We start from the raw sequence: 20281 nt of genomic DNA on the forward strand, positions 1-20281 counted from the left end.
TGGGGTTTGGGGACATGACCGCTGGATGAGGAGCTGCTGGTTCCCATGCTGGTTCCCTGGGTGGGGATCCCACCACGGTACCTGAGCCTTCCGGGGTGGAGCGCACGTAGGTGGGCAGCATCTTCACACTGGCCTCCTCATGGGTCTCCAGCCGCAGGCCTCGGTCCATCTCCTTCTGCATCCGCCTCATCACCTTCTTCAAGTCCTCCTCCTGCAGCTGGAACTCCGCCAGGATCTGTTCCGCCTGCACAGGGAGGGGGAGGGGGAGCCGCTGGGTGGGGGAGGGGCTGTGCACCGCAGGGGAGGGGGAAACCGCAGAGTGGATGTTTCACACACACACACACCAAGGTTTCCTTTTGCCCCCTGATCCTGGGTCCAGGATGACCCGTCATTTCAAACCACCACAGTTAAAACCAGTTGAAAAATTAGGAGAGCAGTTTCCAACACCAGCTTTTAAATAAACTTGGCCTGGGGTGTGTCGGTAAGTGAGGGTCAGAGCACAGCTGTAGCACCTCCCTTTGAACCTCAGATCCCTGCCAAACGAGAAGGAAGGCACTAACCAGGGGACTGGGTGAGACACAGGCCAGAAGAGCCTGTCTGGAGGGTGATGTGCAGCTGGCATTACTATCTGAAAGATCTGGTCATTCTACTGTTAGAGCAGGCAGATGGCTAGATATGAGCAGAGAAAGGGGGACACAGACCAAATGGCCAGAATTGGGCAGAAAGGAGGGGCACAGGCCAAATGCAGGAAACCACACATCATGTAAGCACCAGGGGTCCCCGGGCAGAGCAAGAAAAGCAAGAACCTTTGGGCTGATAAGGGGTCACACGTTTTGGAGTGATGAGTGGCCTGGAGACCCCAACAAAGAAAGATGAGAAAAGGCAGGAATTTCCAGTGTCTGAATATAACCATAACCTTTTGTTCATTATGCCCTCATTTCAATAAAATTAGCCTTGCAGATTAGAAGTACCCATCAGGCACCAATGCCATGACACTTCCGATCCAGACTAAATAAGGACAAAAATCCTTCCTCCCTTCAGGAAGGTGGAGTTGGGGTGATAATCAGGGAATTATCACTTCCCTCCGCAGTGAATATTCTGCCCATTCATTTTTACACCCTATGTAACCAACTTGCCAAAGAAACACAGGGCAGCCACTCACCTGAGCCTGCCCGCTCTCCCCTTGCGAGTGTCTTATCCATCCCTTAATAAACCCTTACTTTACTTTTTTAGCCACTACGTCTTTTCTCTGAATTCTTCCTGGGATGGGACAAGAACCTAGAACACGGGTCGCATCCACCAGCAACACTACGTCTAGGAATTTATGCTAAGGGAGTCAGTGGGCCAGTGTCACAAATGTTCGTAAGTGATAGTCAAGACACACTAGTTCGAGGTGAAACCAGTTAGTCAGAGGTGTCTGGTTGACTAAGGCATGGCGGTCCACAGCCTGGAAGGCGCTGAGGCCATCAGAGAGAGGACAGGTACCTACGCGGTGAAGGAGGGAGGCCGGTGGCACAAAGCTCAGTTTCAATACCACCATTCTCGTGGGTACGGATGGCCTGGGTGGGGGTCTCCTCCCGCACCTTCTGGAGGAGTGACCACTCGCTCACCACTCCATGGTGGCATGACATCTCCAGGAAGTGGGGACCCAGCCCTGACCTTTGCACAATACCACGTCTCCATGGAGAAAAGGCCATTTTGATTCACCGGCTATTTGGACCAAAAAAGAAGGGAAAGATACCCGGATAAAAGCCGTGGGTCCACTCTTCCCAAAATCTCACTCTCTTTTGCTGGCAGTCTTCCATGTAAGCTCGGGGGTGGAGGTGCTCTGAATTCCAAGCAGGAGGCAACACAGCTATTTGCTCCTTCTTCCTCAGTTTTTAGAGCCCGCATTTTATTGGGGGGTGGGTTTGGGCGGGTATCACATTAAAGGAAGGCAGCTCCTCCCCAGGCCCAGGGGACAGCCATCCTATCCCCTTTGGTTGGTAATCTGGTTTAGAGTTGGGCATGTGGCGCAGTTCTGGCCAGTGACAGGTGAAGAGAAGCCTGATTTTAGCAGGAGGGGGCGCCTTCTGGGAAGGTCAGTCCCCTCAAACTTTGTGAACACAGCCATATAAGGTGTGATAAGCTGTTAGCGCACTACTGATGGCAGAGCAGAGAGACAGCGTGGGTCCAGCCCTGAAGACATCACTGATGTGCTGAGCCAACCCTGGACCCATCCACCTCTCTGTGCTGGTTTTGGGAGCAAATACTAACCACGTAAGGCTACAGTTAGGTTTTGAATTTCCTGCAGCCCAAAGCATTCCTAATGGATACAGATCTTTATTGAGGAACCACTTCTCTTATCAAGACACCACACTTACAATTTAAACCCGGGAAAGTCACAAAGGGATGGATGGGACTAACAAACGTGCTCTGTGAAATGATCCAGGCTGTCCTCAGAGGACCAACGGCTACAGCCTCGCCTCCTCTATCTTTCTGACACTTTCTAACATAAAATGGCTCAGGAACGAACAACCCCAGTAGCATTTGCTGAGTCCTTCCAATGTGCCAGGCCCTGAGCTGAGCGCACCCGTACAAGTTGCCTGACATCCTCATCACAGCGCGCTAAGGGGCAGTGCCAGCAATTGCCCATCTTCGAGATGAGCAAAGGCTTAAAGAAGTCACTCGTGCAGGTGCATGCAGCCAGCACACTGCCCGGGGCCAGCACCCACAGCCATGCACATGAGGGCTGCAGTCTGACATCCCTGAGAGGCTGCCTGGCGTCTCTCCCAAAACAGAACTGTAAGACACAATGAGCTCTTTTTTTTTTTTTTTAATTTTTTTAAAGGAGCTGAGACGATCCCTTTTTTGGGGTGGGGAGGAATAATTGGGTTTATTTATTTATTTACTATTCATTAATTTAATTTCTTTTATTGAAGGTGCTGGGGATTGAACCCAGGACCTCTTGTATGCCAAGCAAGCCCTGTACCACTGAGATATACCCTCCCCACCGAAAGTCTCCTGCCTTTTATTTCACAGATTTCAAAAAAAAATTTTTTTGTCGGAGGAAGTAACTAGGTTTTTATTTCTTTATTTTTTAAATGGAGGTACTGGGGATCGAACCCAGGATCTTGTGCATGCTAAACATACACTCTACCACTGAGTTATACCCTCATCTCTTCACAGGCTCTTAACAAAAGGGATGCTGACCTTGCAAAGGTCCAGGCCCCAGGCCCTGCTGGGCTCCATCCCCTCTTCTTCAGTCATGGCGGCCCATCTAGTGGCCGTGGGCCTGGACTCATGAGGAGCTGTAATTTAATGGCTTCACCCTCTTCGTCCAGCCCCATGTGGGCACAGGTTGGGAAGGATGCTAGAAGGTTCCATGGCTGCAGTCTGACACTCCAGGGGGCCACAGGCTGACATGGGCCACCAGCAGACCTCCTATCTGCCCTTGGAGAGTGTCAGCAATGGTTGTAAGCCCCTTCCTCAGGTGCATCTCGGCCTCCAGATGCCACACTTGGTCAGCCTGCAACACCGAGGAGGGGCATTCTGAGCTGCAGGGTCCCCTCAGTCCCCAAGGCTGTGTGTCTGGGCAGGCGTGGGTGGAGTTCAAGTCCTAGGGGCAGAAGCCAGCCTCGCTGACCCCTGGGAGTGTCCCCAGGGGCAGGCACTGCATGCCAGGCCCTGCTCAGGGCATCCCTTGGTTCTCCCTTAAGCTTAATGCCCCCTGGGACACAGACTTTCATTATCTCCATTTCCTACAAAGAAGAAACTGAGCACAGGGGTGCACTTTTCAAAGCTACAGAGCCAGAAGGCTCAGAGCTGGCTTTGCACCCAGGTGCCAGCTCTGAACCCACTTCCCCTCCCCTACCCCTATCAGGCTGCCCTAGCCCTTCCCTGAACCCAGACCCTGGCTGCAAAGGTCTCTTGCTGGGTGTCCGTGCAAGCTGGCTTAAAGGTCTTGTCAAACAGCCTAGGAAATGCAGGATGTTGCCAGAGGACCCCCAAGAAGCCACCTGTCCCCCAGGTCACAGGAGAACAAACAAAGCAAAGAGCCTGTCCTCCCATTCCTGCCCCGACAGCTGCAGGCTTTTCTGCTCGCCAGGAGGTCACAGGACACATCATCAGGGCTCAGGGTGATGCCTAAACATGGTGGGGGTGTCTCCTGCCTGACCAACTCTCCCACACTCCAGGCAGGGCCACTGCCACCATCTGACAGTGCCACGGCCCCCCAAGGACCCTGGTTTGCAGGAGGAGAGCCAGACTGCCCAGTGCCCTCTGGCTCTCAGGGACTCCCATCTTAGCTGTCCTGGGATTCTCAAGGTAGATCTGGGGTTGGCAGCTTGTGGATCCTCTTCCCCAGGAGGATGGGGGCAACAGGCCCAGGGTCACCCACTCTGTGTACACAGCCACCTGATGGCCTGGGAGCACAGGGGCCAGGCTGCAGCTGGACACATGGCAGGGCTGACACAGCCCTCCAGGGCCCAGAGATGGGCCCTCCAGCGTTTGTCCAGGGGCCCCATTCCCTGGCTCTCTGGGGCCCTCCCAGTGCTGTGCTGGCGTGGGAAGCACCTTCAGGCCCACCCCTAAGTCTCCTCATCTCACAGATGGAGGCATCACTGGCTGTCCTCCCGTCCTTCCTGAGCCCTGGGCGTGGAGTCCCCCTGAGTGTGGCATAAAGGGGCAGGTGTCCGGAGCTGAGCCCTGCAGACCCAGCCCCGGTCGTTCCTGCCCAACCAACTTGGCCCCCTCAACTTTGTTTTCAACCTGTACAGGTGATGGCCTTGTCCAGGCCGGTGGCCTTAAGGACTGTCCACATACTGATGGCTGAGCACCAGGAAGAGTGGTTCCACACCCTGAGATGGGGTGAGTTGAGTGGGGAAATCAGCCTGGTCTCAGCATGCCGCCATGTCTGTTAGCCAAGGGGAGATGGGTGCCAGGTAGCCGTCGGATATATGAGGCCAGAGCTCAGGGGACAGTCTGGCACTGTCAGCCCCGGGAGCAAGTTCCCCAGAAGACGCTGTCCCTGGAGACCCTCCTGGAGAGGCTGGACAGTGGGTATCAGGAGAGGCCAGCCGCCTCTTAGCCTGAGTGCCTCCTTCCAAGGGGTCCAGCCCACCCCAGCCTCTACTCTGCCGAAATAATTGTCCTGCCTGCACAGGAGAACCAGCCCCAGCCGTGGCCCTGGGGACCACTTGCCCTGGACAGGCCAGGGTGGGCAGTCGCCATGCTACCTGGGGTCAGGAGAGCACGTTGAGGAGGCAGCCGACGGATAGGGGCCACTGAGGGGGTGGCCCCGTGCAGGATAGAGTCTTGGCTTGGTCTTGGGAGATTCCTGGCTGATTTTCACCTGGGGCCTGTGTTGCACGTGGGCGGGGAGAGGTAGGCTGGTGGCAGGAAGGCCTGGCCTGAGGCACCGAACAAGGCAGACCCCTCGGGACACCAGGGTGCGGAGATGTAAGGCCAAGATGCCTAAACCTCCCTCTTCTCCTGTGATCTCACAGTCCCACCGAAAATCAAGCTGCAGGATTGGTGGGGGTGGTGGGTGGAGGTCATGTGTAGATCTCATTTGGGTCAATGAGAGCCAGGACCAGGCCTGGGGCAGAGGTGGGAGAGGGTGGGGGAAATGAGGGGACAGGATGTAGAGAAGGGGAGGGGCCCGGGAAGGAGTGGAGGTGGGGTACCACCTGGATGGCTGCCCCCACCCCAGGGGTCCAGGGCCTGTCAGTCCACCCTAAGGCTGTCCTCACAGGGCACAGTCTTGGAAAGGCCCTCGTGCTCTGTGAAATGATCCAGTCTGTCCTCAGAGGATCTGAGGCTGTTCCCCCAAGTGAAAAAATGCTTGCTTTCATCAGAGATCTTCAACTGTAAATTGTTAAAACCTGCCTTAGAAGGTGGGGAAGGTCATTCTTGGGTTTGGGGCCTGCAAAGTCCAGGCCAGAGCTCACTTTGGGGGCCTCCCTCCCTCCTCACCCCAGCTCCCTGCCTGGAGATGCCGGCACCTGCCAAGCCCTGCTAAAATTATCAGGTGCTTCCAAGTGGGCAGGGTCGGGAAACGGTGGCTTGGCGGAATGCCAGGCTTTCCTGCCAATGGCCAGTGTGGTCATCCCTGAGAAGTCCTTGACATGATTGACATGATCTTTCCCAAAATAGAACAGAAAGGGCTTCACCAGTCCTGCATGTGACAGGTCACTGTCCTTGACGCTGAGCCACTGTTTGCACGAAAGGGTGGGGTAAGGGACAGGGCTCATCTCCGGGTTTGGAATGGGGCCCCCCCTTGAGCAGCCAAGACTAGAAGCAGCTGCCCTTCTCCTGGCCCAAGCACATAGCACCTGAGAAGAGGAGCAGAATCCTCCAGCTCTGTCCTCTGGGAAGTGGGAGCGGACCAGGCAGAGATCAGATGGGCCCCCTTCTGGTTTGCTAGACTTCCAGTGCCCTCTCCAGCTTGCACTTTGACCAGCAAGCATCCTTCCCCAGAGCCCTTTCCCGGGGCCACCTTGCATTCCCCAGCACTTGTTGGGGCAGGAAGGAGTCCAACACCCCCACTTCCCCACACTAGTTAATCCTCCACAGCCAGACTCTCCTGCCTCATGCCAGCCCTCCAGTGCACCCACCGCAGAAGCTGAGTCTCGCTGCTTCTGCCTCTTTCGGTAAAGGGGTAACACCAGAGGGTGAGCACTGGGCTGGAGTTAAGGATCAGTGTAGCAAGGGACCAGCTTGTCCAGAGAAGAGGGGCCAGGAGAACAAGGGCCTCAGAGACAATGGCTCCTGAGGGATGCCCAGGACACACTAAGAGTCTTCAATATCTCAAGGTCTGTCCTGAGGAGGATGGATGCATGTGGTTTCTGCTGCGACTTTCTCAAAAAAAAAAAACAAAAACAAAAAACAGAGCTGCTCAACAATGAGCTAGGATGTCTCAGCAGGTAATGGGCCCCCCATTTAATGGAAAGAGAGAAATGTGGGGTGTTTGAGAGAGCAAGACCAGAGGGACCTGTGTCCCATTTGGTAGCCTCATCCCTTGGCTGCTCAAGGAGTGGATTGACATAGTTTAATTTTCTCTTTATCTCTAGGAAATAATCTGACAAGTCCAGTGATGGATATTCCAGGTTACTCTTTCTAGGATTAAAAAATGGGACATAATCCACACATTCAGCTCTAGGAAGTTGGTTAAATAAATCATTCTCCATCTATATCTAGTCATTTAAGATGGTAAGATTGATCTGCCTTTTTCGGCATGGAAAGATGCTCGTGACATCCTGTTTAAAGAGAATGTGATGGTTACCCTCCAAGAGGACCTCCCATGAGCCCCACCCATGCTGAATAGGTCTGGCCTGTGTAACTAATGGGTTAGTGCAGAAATGATGGAGTCTGACTTTTGAGGCTTGCCATCAAAGACATTGAGGCTTCTATTTTCTCTCTATTGGATTCTTCACTCTGGGGAAGCCAGCACCCACGAGCCGGTGGCCATGAGGACACTCAGGTTCTAAGGGGAGGTCCACTGCAAAAAACCTGAGGCTCCCCTGCCGATGGGCAGCTCCGATTTGCCAGGCAGATGAGCGAGCCACCTTGGGAGCAGATGAAGTAGCCCCGGTCGAGCCTTCAGATGCAGCCCCGGCCAACAGCCCCAGACTTGCAGCCAGACAGAGCCAGACCCCCCACCCCAAGCTGAGCCTCTCCTGGATACCTGACCCACAGAAACGGTGTGAGATAATAAAGATTTGTTGTTTCAAGCCGCTAAGCTTTGAGGTAATTTTTTACATAGCAAGAGATGTCTAATACAGAGGAAGAACAGTTATAAAACACAGTGCAATCCATTTTTCTCATATACATATATTATGTATAATATTCCCATGGGAGTAAATACAGCAAAATGGTAATAGTAGTTATCTTGATGGTAAAAATATGGATTTTATTTTCCTCTTTGCTTATCTATATTTCCTACATTTTTCTGCAATGAATGTGTATTAATGGAGCAGTATTTAAAACTCAAGTTGAAAAATAAAAATGTTGGCCTTATCCGCTTTTTTTGCACAGAGGCTCTGAGGCCCAGGCTCTGAAGGATGGAGACTCATACTTAAATGGGTCAAATGACCAGACCCCATATCCTGGTGGGGGAGGAAGTGGGACTGGGAGCCAGAGAGCCCAGCATGCCAGCCCCGCCCCCAGTGGCCGGCAGCCCTCAGCACCAGCTGGGCAACGGCGTGGGCACTCCCTGAGCTGCTGCAGCGGGGCCCAGAGGTCAGCACGGTGTCGTAAGTGTTTGCTTACAGCAGGTTTGACTGCAGACTGGCTGTGCCCTTGTGTAAGCACAGGCCAGGGGCCTGGTGGTGAGATGGTGTCAGGCAATGTGGCCTTATCAGGGACAGACGCAAGAGGGGCGTGAGCCAAGAGACCGCAGAGTGGGCTGGGGTCCCGAAAATGACAGCTAGTGAGTGCCCAGTGGCTCCCACATGCTAGCTGCTGTGCTAAATGCTTTACAACTGGCCTGCAAGCTTGAGGGCGTCACTTTCAACGTGGGGAAACTGAAGCCCACGGGGGTCCAGGGGCTTCCAAGCCGTAAGTGACTTAGCCAAGATTCACCCCCAGGTCAGCCTGACTCCAGGTGTGCTGACAGTTTAGTCTTCCTGACCAGAAAAGGGGGCTCCTTCAAGGCCGAGCACCTGCCAGGTGGGGCTCAGGAAATTAGCTGTTGGAGCTGCTGGAGATGTTCAGAAAACTCGGCTTCAGCTATTGGGGTGGGAGTGGCAGGAGCAGCCAAGGTCTGCACTGCCTGGGGTTTGCCTCCGACAGCAGGCGGGGCTGGAGGCCTGGGGCCAGGAGTCAGGGGTGAGGCTAAAGACTGGGGTCATGGGAGTGATAGGGGCAGAGTGTGGATGAGGAACGTGGAGTGTCCTACACATTGGCTGGGGAGGGGGAGGGAGGCTGGGGGATCATCCAGGACTCACGCAAGGGAGGCAGGATAACTCTGGGGTAACACGGAGCATGAGGTCAACAGCCTGAGTCTGAAGACTCTGCCATTCACTGGCTGTAGAACTTGAACAAGTTCCTTAATTATCTGGACCTCAGCTTCCTTAGTAAAGTAAAGATGACAATTTACCTACCTCACAAGGCCATTGAGAGGATTCAATGGGATAACGCAGATAAGACTTTAAGCGATGCAAGCTGTTCAGTGATTCATAGCACCACCAAAGGGTGCTTTAGCCCCTTTTAGAACACAAAGCTGTAAGATCTGCAGCCGGTGTAAAGCCAGATTCCCACCTCCACACCTGCCGATTATCTCAGAGCATTCTGAGGACACAGAGAGGTGGTACAGCCTCTTTGGTGCCACTTCTGCACTAAATCAATGAAACTTATTGTCTGAAAAGAGAATGACTAGGGGATGATGTCACAGAAAATGATGGCATAGGAAACTCCACCTCCCTCCACCAAAACACCCATTGCACTAGAAGAAAAAATGATCAAAATAAACCTGATGGGACACGTATAGCAACCAGGGGAGCTTGATGAAGGGAGAGGTTGCTGATGGCCTGTTAGTGAGCAGTCAGCACAAACCAGCTGCCACACCCACCCCCAATCATGGGCATGGAGACAGCACCCATGTTCCTGGGGCAGTCAGGACCTTGGGCTATGCATTTTGGTTGATCTGTTGGTTCTCTGAGGGCTCAGCACAGAGCTTGCCTTCATTTCAGCCTCCTCAGGCTGCAGCAGCCTCCCTGGTGGCATTTAGTAGAAGATTTAAAGAGACATACATGCTAGTTTAAAATTTCCTTTGCATTTTTGTTTTTCAGATCCAGACGCTTAAGGAATTCTCTGTCAGGTCACAGGCTGACTGCAGAGACATCAGAACAGAAACTTCATGGATCATACACAATAAGAAATATAGATTTTGCACAAAAAAAGTTTGAAAAGGTCGCTATACAAATGGAAAATACAGTCCTCAACAAGCAACAATTCAGTCTTTACAGAGGGGGAGAATCTGACTTCAAGAGCTATCACAATATAGTATTCAACAAAAAATTATAAAGCATACAAAGAAACAGGAAAATATGGCTCATTCATAGGAAAAAAAAAAAGAATTCAATAGAAACTATCCCTGAGACAGCCTGAACATTGGAATTATTAGTCAAAGACATTAAATCAACATCAGAATTACCAAAGATATTAAATTAAATATACTCAATGAGCTAAAGAAAACCATGGATAGAGAACTAAAGGAAATTAGAAGAACAATGTATGAACAGATAGGCTTTCTCCAAACCTTCTTCAGGCTTACATCCAATGTGGGTGGAATCCAGAAGTAGTTGACTTCTCTAATCCTGTCCACAGGTTGCATCACATTCACATAGTGTCCAGTTCATAGCAGCATTATTCACCATAGCCAAAAGTGAGAAACAATCTAACTTTCCATTAACAGATGAATGGATGAAAAAAAATGTATTATATACAGTGGAATATTATTCAGCCATGAAAAGGAATGAAGTTATGGCATACTACAACATAGATGGACCTTGAAAACACTATGCTAAGTGAAATAAACCAGACACAAAAGGACAAATATTGTATGATTTTGTTCATATAAAATACAAAAACAGGCAAATTCATGGAGACAGAAATTAGAACAGTGGCTACCAGGAATGGTGGGGAGGAATGAGAATTTATTGAGTTTTCTGACTAGGATGATGAAAAAGCTTTGGAAAAAGTGATGACATTTGCACAATATCATGGATGAAATTAATGCCACTGAACTGTACACTTAAAAAGTGGTTAAAATGGCAAATCTCATGTTTTATATATTTTACCATAATAAAAAAAAAAAAGAAACAGAAACAATGACTAAAAAGCTGGTCTATTTTTATAGCAAAAGCAAGTTTTTTTTTTTAATCTCCCTCAGTGGAATCACCACTCAATCACACTTACACATTCGTTCATTCTTCCTATGATATTTACCAGCAGGTACCTTAAATAATTCTAGACACTATATGAACCTGATATAGCCTGTGAACGGGTTTAGAGAAGTCAACTACTTTGGATTCCTCCCAGATTAGGGATAAGCCTGAAGAAGGGTTAGAATTTTCCTGTTCAGTCTTCACAGTAAACAAAGGGACTCAGCCCTGTGGCAAAGATTTATTTGATGATGGAGTCTTCTCACTGGGATCTGTTGTTTCAGAGGGGAATAGGAGCTAGGAAGAAAGAGAAAGAAAGAGAGAGAGAGAGAAGAAAGAGAGAGAGAGAGAAGGAAGAAAGAGAGAGAGAAGAAAGAAAGAAAGAAAGAAAGAAAGAAAGAAAGAAAGAGAAGAAAGAAAGAAAGAAAGAAAGAAAGAAAGAAAGAAAGAAAGAAAGAAAGAAAGAAAGAAAGAAAGAAAGAAAGAAAGAAAGAAAGTAAGTTAGTTGATGTATACCATGTCTAGGAGAGCTCCCGTTGAAGTTACTGTCACTACTTAACTCTGAGCAAATAGATGAAATGCTTACTAAGTTTTTGAGGAATCATATTGCCAAAAACCCCATGAGCTTGACCTGAAAAAGCTTTTGATTGTTCAAGCCACAAAATAAACCTTGGGCCCCCCTAAACTTTATCAGAAAGAAGTAGGTTGTGAAAAGATATTCCATCACAGAGGGTGGTGGTCAAAAGAGACTCTCCCAAAGGCTGGGGCCCGGAGCTGCAGCATCTCCCCACTGAGGGCAGAGCCCAAGTCGTGCGGAGGAACTTGTCCTCACCAGGGCCAGGTCTCCCAGTGCCTGCCTGGTGAGATTTCATCATCGCCATGGATGCCACTTCTTTGTTTTCCATTCTTCCCTTCTCCCAATGGGAATTTGGGTTATGGACGCCCTGCCCATGCTCCCCTGGTCCAGGAGTGAGGAAGATTGGGTGGGGTAACTCATCTTTTGTTTCCAGACCATGGGACCACACTCAGCATTACTTGCACCTGGTGGAGATGCCGGCATCTCCTCTTGGATACAGGGACTGGGTGAGATCTTGGCTCATCACCTTTGCGGAGGGATGACCATGCAGTCTATGTGTAAGAAGAAAAATGTGCACGGACATGTGGTGGCCAGAGGCATGGACTGTGGCAGAGATTGCCAGCTGTGGGCCGAAATCCATGTCCTCTTTGTCCACTGTGATAACCACGCCAGGTATCAGGTGCTGGCCGGCTGGTCTGTATACGCTCAGCCTCCCTTGCTGTGAGATGTACCATGGAATCTGAGCAGCAATAATGCCCACCATTTCCAGGTCCAGGCTTTCAAGCACAGAGTGTTTCTTCCAGATTCTTTCTCACCTTTCTGTGGGCTTCCACGTAGGTGAGGAGGGGGCTTTTGGAAGCAGTGGAGCCATGAAGCATAAGATGGTGGGATTCATAGATGCAGAGGAAATCCTCCCAGCCAGCTCACACCTGCACTGACTGTCTATCATGTGAGTGAGAAATACAATTCTGCTCTGTAGACTTACTTCCTGTTTTGGTGTTAATGACAGCAATTAAGCCTATCCTAATTATTACTCAGAATCATAGCATCGATGACCAAAAACAGAAGTTGGAGAGGAGATTAAATCACTCACTTATGGAACATTTACTGGGTACCTAACTTGTGCTCAGTCTGAGGTTACAAAATAACTAGATTTTAGTTTGCAAGAAGCTTACAATCTAGCAGAAGGGACAAGCAAATAACTAATACAAACTAATACTGGCAGAGCGGAAGAGTCTTCAGGGAACATGGAAGAGACTGATGGGGATTTTCTGAAGCACAGGGTTTCTCAAGACTCTTTCCTGCAGCCTCTGATGCATGAGACGGACGTGGCCAGGAGACATTCCAGATAGAAGGGCCAGAGGACAAAGTCAGAGATGCTTGGAGAAACAGATATTTGCAACGGCTTGAACTAACTCGCACAGAGGGCATGCCCAGGAAATTAGACTGTTGTAAGTGGCATGTGGGCTATAAAGGGAATCTGAGTTGGAGTACAGACCCTTTATAAGTGAACAACCATCCATGTACTGAATATTAAAAAGATGGATAATAACCCAGCAATACTCAAGGAACATTTACACCTTTATATACACCTATGAAAAAATAAATGGAAAAACAGTGAGCAAAGTATTCCTCTCAAGGTGTTTTTTAAAAAAAATACCCCAATACACAGGAGATAAAATAAACCTAAGAATAAAAGAATCAATAATGATAAAAGCAGAAAAAAATTGTACAGGAAACATGCAAACAAAAAAAAATAGTAAACGTATTAATAAATCCCAAACCCAGATCTTTTGAAAAAAAGACCAATAAAGTAGCAAACAGCTGATACTCTAATCAAGGATGAAAAAAGACACCAATGAATAACTCCAGGGATAAGAAAGGGACATAATCACAGATAAAGAGACACTTGAAATGTTTTATGAAAGTTTTGTCTAAGAATTGCATCAATACATTTTTTAAATCTAGAGAAAATAGGTGATTTTCCAAAGAATATGAACTACCGAAGTTGACTCAGGAAAACAAGAAAAACCTCACCAGAGGGATAAAAGTAGAAGAAATATTAATAGACATCAAAAACTTTCCCCTAACAAGAACACCAGGTCTTGTTGGATAAAGAAGTTGTGGTATACATATATGATGGACTACTACTCAACCATGAAAAAGAATAAAATAATGCCATTTGCAGCAACATGGATGGACCTAGAGACTGTCATTCTAAGTGAAGCAAGCCATAAAGAAAAGAAAAATACTATATGATATCACTCATATGTGGAATCTAAAAAAAGATGAATGAACTTATTTACAAAATAGAAATAGACTCACAGACATAGAAAACAAACTTGTGGTTAGCAGGAGGGAAGCGGGTGGGAAGGGATAAATTTGGGAGTTTGAGATTTGTAGATACTAACTATTGTATATAAAATAGATAAATAACAAGTTTATACTGTATAGCATGGGGAACTACATTCAATATCTTGTAACCTATAATGAAAAAGAATATGAAAACCAATATATGTATGTGTATGTATGACTGAACAATTATGCTGTACACCAGAAATTGACACAACATTGTAAACTGACTATACTTCAGTAATTAAAAAAAGAAAAAAAAAAGAAATGAAAAAAAAAATCAAAGAAAAAAAATCAGTCTTGCTAGTTTTTAAAAGAATATGGCTGTGGAAATGTCCAGGGCAAGTCCTGGACCATAACAAGCCTTAATTCATGCTTATTTAATGAGATGATAAGTAGACAAGACTTGTGTGGCAGACAGAGATCACATGTGTGGGATCCAAAGTTGGAGCTGAGTGTTCAGCTGAGTCCTGCAGACAGTGAGGCTGTATCATTTATGACAGCAGAGGGGCAGGGGGAAAGGAGTGGCAGTGGTGGGATGGATGGGGCTGGGAAAATAATAATAAAAATAATAATAACCATTGGGGGAGGGTATAGCTCAGTGGTAGAGCACAAGCTTAGCATGCATGAGGTCCTGGGTTCAATCCCCGGTACCTCCATGAAATAAATAAATAAATAAACCTAAATACCGCCCCCAAAATAAAAAAATCAATCAATTAATAAACCTAATTACCTCCCCCCCAAATAATAATAACAACAATAATAATAATAGCAACTGTGTATTCACTGTGTATTCACTGTGCCAGGTGCAGTCACTGAGCCACAGAAAGGTAAGTTACTCACCCCATCACCCTGCAAATATGAATTTTAAACTCAGGCATTCTGTCTCCAGTAACTCTTAATCACGGAGCTACCCTGCCTCTGGAGGAGCTGGAGGAAGGTGCAGACAAGCTGGGCTAACATCACGGGTAAGCTGATGGGTGGGGGCTGTTGCCTGAGGGTAGGCGGTGGGAGCAGAGGGCTGTGAACCCAGTTCATAGAAACATGTTTCCAGGTTACTGATTGGATCCTTGTAAAGTTACTCTCAGCTCTTGGCAAAACCATGTCTGATAAAATGCCTTGTATCCAGAATATATAAAGAGTTCTTACAACTCAATAAGAAGATAATAACCCAATTTTTAATACCTCACCAAAGAATGTCCAATAAGCAGATGAAATATGTACATCATTAGCCAACCAGTGACATGCAAATTAAAACCACAACAACATGCCATCGTATATTCACCAGAATGACTTAAAGTTAAAAGATGGACAAAACCAAGTATTGGGGAGGATATATAGCAACCAGAGTCCTCAAACATTGCTCGTGGGAATGCAGCATGGCACAGCCCACTTTGGAAAACAGTTTGGCCATTTCTTCTAAAGCCGAGTCTACACAAAAACCTGTACTTGAGTGTTCATAGCAGCTTTACTCATTGCAGCCAAACCTGGAAACCCTCCCCCTGCCCCCTGCCAAATGCCTATTAGCTGGTGAATGAATAAATGGACAAATAGACCAGAGCACATCCCTGCAGTGGAACACCACTCAGCAGTGGAGAGGTAAGAAAGACTGACCTACTGCTGATACGTGCATGGCATTATGCTAAGTCAAAGAAGACAGACACGATAGACTGTATTCTCAGTGATCCCATTTATATCCAAAAGGCAAAACCAAAGGGACAGAAAATAGACCAGCGGTTTCCAGGGTCGGGGAGTGGAAGAGGTGACTGACACCAAGAGGCGAGACTAAAGGAATTTGCTGGGTGATGAAAAGATCCTGCACCTTGATGACGATGGCAGTTTTATAACTATATATATTTGATAAAACCTATCAAACTGTAGACTTTAAAAGGTGAATTTTATTGCCTGCATTTTATATTCTCATTTAAAAAAGAAGAGTAGCAGATGATGTTGAAATGAGTCAGGGGTCCAAATTAGAGGTAGAAAGATACAAGGGTCCCCTGCAGAGATCTGCTGTCTTCCTCAAGCCTGCCTCTGTAGTGGATCTCTCCCCTGGAGGACCCAGGACCCTGGAAGTCACTGTTCCAGCTCCCTGATGGCACTTGGGCAGAAGATGGGAGCTGGTGGACCCTTGCCACCTACCTGAACTTAGACACATGATTCATTCCTGCAAAATGCTTTTTTTTTTTCTTTTTGTTGAGCAGTGAGAGCCCACGCTAGTCCAGGGCATCCTGGTACCAAGGCTCAGGATAGATGAATTCCTGCTCCCTGGGGCACTACATCTTAGGGGACAAGGACAATTCGTTTTTGCAAAACTGCGCCTATAAAACAGGGGTGAGATGCCCTCTCTCACAGAGCTGCAGCTCTATACATGAGAAAGCCCACCATTCAATGAGATTTTCTTTTATTACCAGGAGACAGGGCTCCCTGCCTTGTTCAGTGCCCCAGACCTCAGGTTCCTCCCAGTTCAGCTTTACCAAAGCCAGAGCCATCCATGTCCACACATCGCAGTGTAAGTGCCATGAAAGCAGGGTCACCCAGCGTGTCATCATCTGTCTGTGCCCGGCTTCCTCTTCTTCGGAGAGCAGTCAGATGTCACTTGGAGAGCGTCACCATCAGAAGCCATCCCGCATTCTACTTGTCTTTGTTCCCTAAGATGTAGCGCCCCGGAGAGCAGGACTTCATCCATCCTGAGCCCCGGTACCAGGACCCCCTGGCCTAGCGCGGGCTCTCACTGCTCAGCAACTGCTCCGAATCCGGAGGCCAGCACAGCCTGGGGGAATCCCTGTGACCAGATCTGGTCTCGCCAGCCCAGTGCCGTGCATGAGACTTGGTACTGGCCAGGCAGGAGGGCCTGCTCCTGGGCTGTGCCCGGGCGTGCATGCATGCTCGGTGGCGGGGAGAGGGTGTGAAGGGTGGGGCAAACACTGTTTCTTGCCACCCACAGCCAGTTCCCCTTCTTTCTTGCTCATGGGGTCTGCATTTTGTTTAGGGATCAGGGGGCAACACACCCAGCACGGGGGGGATGGACCCACCTGGTCTAACTCCCAACCCCCTTCCGGAGATGGCAGAAGGGGGGCACCTGGGGAAGATGTGGTGGCAGAAGCTCCATCACTCTTGCACTTGGAGCATCACTGGTCTGTTGGTACCGCTTGTGCTGTGGCTGCACCTTGCAGCCAGGATGGGGAGGTCAAGACGATCAGAAGAGCGGACCCAGAGCCCAATGTCAGGGTGTCACTGCATTGGGCTGGGAGCCACCTCACGGCTACTGATTATGTGAGATTATGAGCCTTATCAGTGATTCAGTGTTAGGTGGGTGTCTGGTACAGCCTAAAGGACCCTGACTGCCGCAGTGGGGACTAATGCCATTCTGCTCTGCTGCACGGGAGCAAGCCCTAGAGAGGGGGAAGGAAAGGATGGCGGGGCACACGTCGGCTGTCATCTTCAGTGGGGTGGCTCAGGAAAGCCCCCAGGAGGTGAGGCAGGAGCTGGACTTTACTGCCTTCGAGGCGATGGAAACCCAGCACTGCTGGAAAATGGGGAACAACTGGCTCTCCAGGGGAGAAGACCTGAGTGGGGGAATTAATCAGAGACTGGCTCGGTCCCCGCCCCCCCACCCCGGCCTCCCTGGGACCTGAGCCTCTGTCCCACCGGGGCCACCTCCTGGAGGCCGTGGTTCTGGCAGAGACCGTGTGACAACATCACCAGGGACTCTGCCACCTGTTGCCCCATCGCTTTGGCCCCACTGATGGCAGGCGGGATGGGGGCTGTGTCTGAAAGGATGGAGGGAACACTCTGTTCTACCCTCTCACTTCCTCCGGGGTTAACTGTGCCGCAGGTCAGGTTAGGTCTGCTGCCCGCACGTGGGGCTCCTGCTGGCTGAGCTGGACTTATCACCATTGCAGCCACTTTGAAGACATGTTGCAGAAATGATTAACAATAGCAAGCGTCTGCATTCCTTGTTTCAAATGAGAAAGAAATAATGATTCCATTCCAAAAACTCCATCTACTTCTCTAAGTATCACTAAATCTCTCTTCATATACAGCAATCCACTCACAACTCTTACACAATATAAAGCATGCAAAACGCCAACTACCTAATTATTTAACTCCTAAAGGACTCAGTGGTGGCTGTATTTGTCTGGAGTCGAGAATGATCCTGTTCACGTCAACATCTGTCATGTTATAGGTGATGTTGGTACCTGCCATGAGCCCCCTTGCTGGGCGCTGCCCCTGCCCCAGGCTGGCTGCCACCAGCTCACAGCTGGACCCTTCTCCTAAGACTCCTCTTCAATCTATGAAGTCACCCGACCCAGAAATACCCAGAAGGTTGTGTATCCCCAGGATTGGCAGAGAAAATACAAAATGTCATATAATATTTGGGACATATATTAAACATTTGCTTGTTGTTTTTTTTTGAAATGCAAATTTAACTGGGCATCCTGAATTTTTATTTGCTTAATCTGGCAGCCCTAACCCGCCCACTGGGGCTCCCAGGCAACGACTGACCAATACGGGACTGCAAAGGCTGCCCTGGCCGCAAAGAAGGACACCTCACAATGCCATTCAGGATCCAGAGCCCCCGTGGGATCAGACTGGGGCTCACCTTTTGCGGAATCCAAATCTGTCTCCGCCCCTGTCTTACCCCAGCCCCTACCCCTGGGGCAGGCCTCCCCTGAGCGCACTCCCTCACTAATCGGTGAGCCCCAGGAGCCTTGTCCCTGGGACCTTCCTTCTAAGACCTAAGTCAGTTGGTGGCCAGGCTGGTCTGAGAAGTCAGGTGGGGCTCTGGAGGTGGAATGCCTGCAGCGGGATGCAAGAGGAGCTTCTCTGGGGGTTGACACAGTCCTGGTGGCCCCTGGCCTAGGGGGGCAGCCTCTCACGGATTCCAGCTGGCGGGGGCAGGGGTGCTGGTGGAAGACAAGGCACTGTGTGCTGTCTGGCATGGAGGGCTCACGGGGAGACATCAGCCCTAAGGACTGTGCAACTGAGTGGCTGTTGATAAGTGTCACGAAAAATGCCAGGCTCGCATCTCTTGATTTAAAGCCAAGTGTGAGAGGAGGAGGGTCTGCCGGGCAGTATTTTTCTCCTGCAGCCAGAGGCCAACAGAGCTAGAAACCAGATATAGGACTTAATCGTCTCGGCAGAAACAAAACTTCAGCGAGGGCATGCCAGGGCTCTGTGAGGGAGGAGCGTGAGCAGGGGTGTGCTGGCAAGCGGTTGACAACTGGCTCTTAGGGATGGCAGAGGCCTTTCTCGGTTTTCATGGTGTAAATCCTTCCTCCATGGCCAATTTCCAGCCACCAATATAACATCACTGAAAGAGGAGTTGGAAAGAGATGAACATGATTGGCTTTCTGAGTGTGTGGGAGCTGCGCTGAGAATTTTGAATTCCCAAATTCCCGTGCATCCTCTGGGCTTACAGAATAGCCTTGTGTGAGAAGCAGGGCTTGACTCCCTTGAAGACTGTGCAGCTGTCTCAAAGAGACAGCGCATGTCCTTCTCAGGACCTGCCTCTGCCTCTCCTGCTGGTCCCAACCACTGAGGTCAACCATCAGCATGGCCCCTGGCTGAGGGAGGAAGTATGCCAAGGCTGCTTCAGGCCCTGGCCAATATGTTCTGGCCAGAAGTGAGAGACTGGACCTGCTGGTGCTGGACCAAGGCAGGTAGACTCCAAGGAGATGAGCAACTTAGCTCCAGTGATGCAGGATTGAACACCCTGGCAAGGGTCCCAGGAGAGGCTTCCAATACAGTGCTGGGTAGCTCTCAAAGCTTGGGGAATGCGATGACCCACATTAAAGGCGGTAGAGATTCTTGAGTTTTTACGGCAGACCATGGAGGCAGTGATCAAAAGGATAAGATAAATGGGTATAATAACGCTGATCTGCTCTGTAAGACTGGAAAACCCATGGGCTCGCCATACCCCTTGGAAAGGTAGTGGGACACTCTGCTTGCCAAGACTGTAGGGGACACGGTCAGTGAGGGGACACCAGTGGAGAGGTTCAGGGGGGCTGTCCTCTATAGACCAGGGCCGATGGGAGGTGGTGCTGTTTCAGGACTTCTTGCCTAAGTAGCAGTGTGGATGACAGTTCCCTTAATAGCAGAGACCAGAAGCAAAGCAGGAACAATTACCACACTGAGCAGCAAGATTAATAGCCATGGGGGTTAGCCTACAGGGATCTAAAGAGAAGGCTGATAGAGTGTTGTATACTTAGGGCCAAGAAAGGATGGGCAGAACGCTGAGACCAGCCACCCCAGTGGAGAGTTACAATGGAAGGTTATAGTTTCCAAACTTGAGCCCATTCTCAGATCCAGAACCCATTGATTGAAAGATACACTGAGCCTCCATGAGGAAGGAAGGACCCTGTAGCACTATACCCAGTATATGTAATAAGGGTCTATGGCCATTGGCCTGAATACACAGGGTAAAAGGAATCCCCAGATCTTTTGATGGCTATTTCATGGCAACTGACAACGACAGCTAGGG

General features: G+C 49.4%; 1 protein-coding gene across 1 annotated transcript in view; it reads right to left on the reverse strand.

Moving 5' to 3' along the window:
- GCK (glucokinase) overlaps positions 1-20281 on the reverse strand; it is a 43241-nt gene that overhangs the window by 9366 nt on the left and 13594 nt on the right. The window contains 1 exon segment of the mRNA XM_032484304.1: positions 82-244. Within this exon segment, the coding sequence (XP_032340195.1) occupies positions 82-244 (163 nt within the window).

Source organism: Camelus ferus, chromosome 7 (genome assembly GCF_009834535.1).
Source record: "Camelus ferus isolate YT-003-E chromosome 7, BCGSAC_Cfer_1.0, whole genome shotgun sequence".
Lineage (NCBI taxonomy): Eukaryota > Metazoa > Chordata > Mammalia > Artiodactyla > Camelidae > Camelus > Camelus ferus.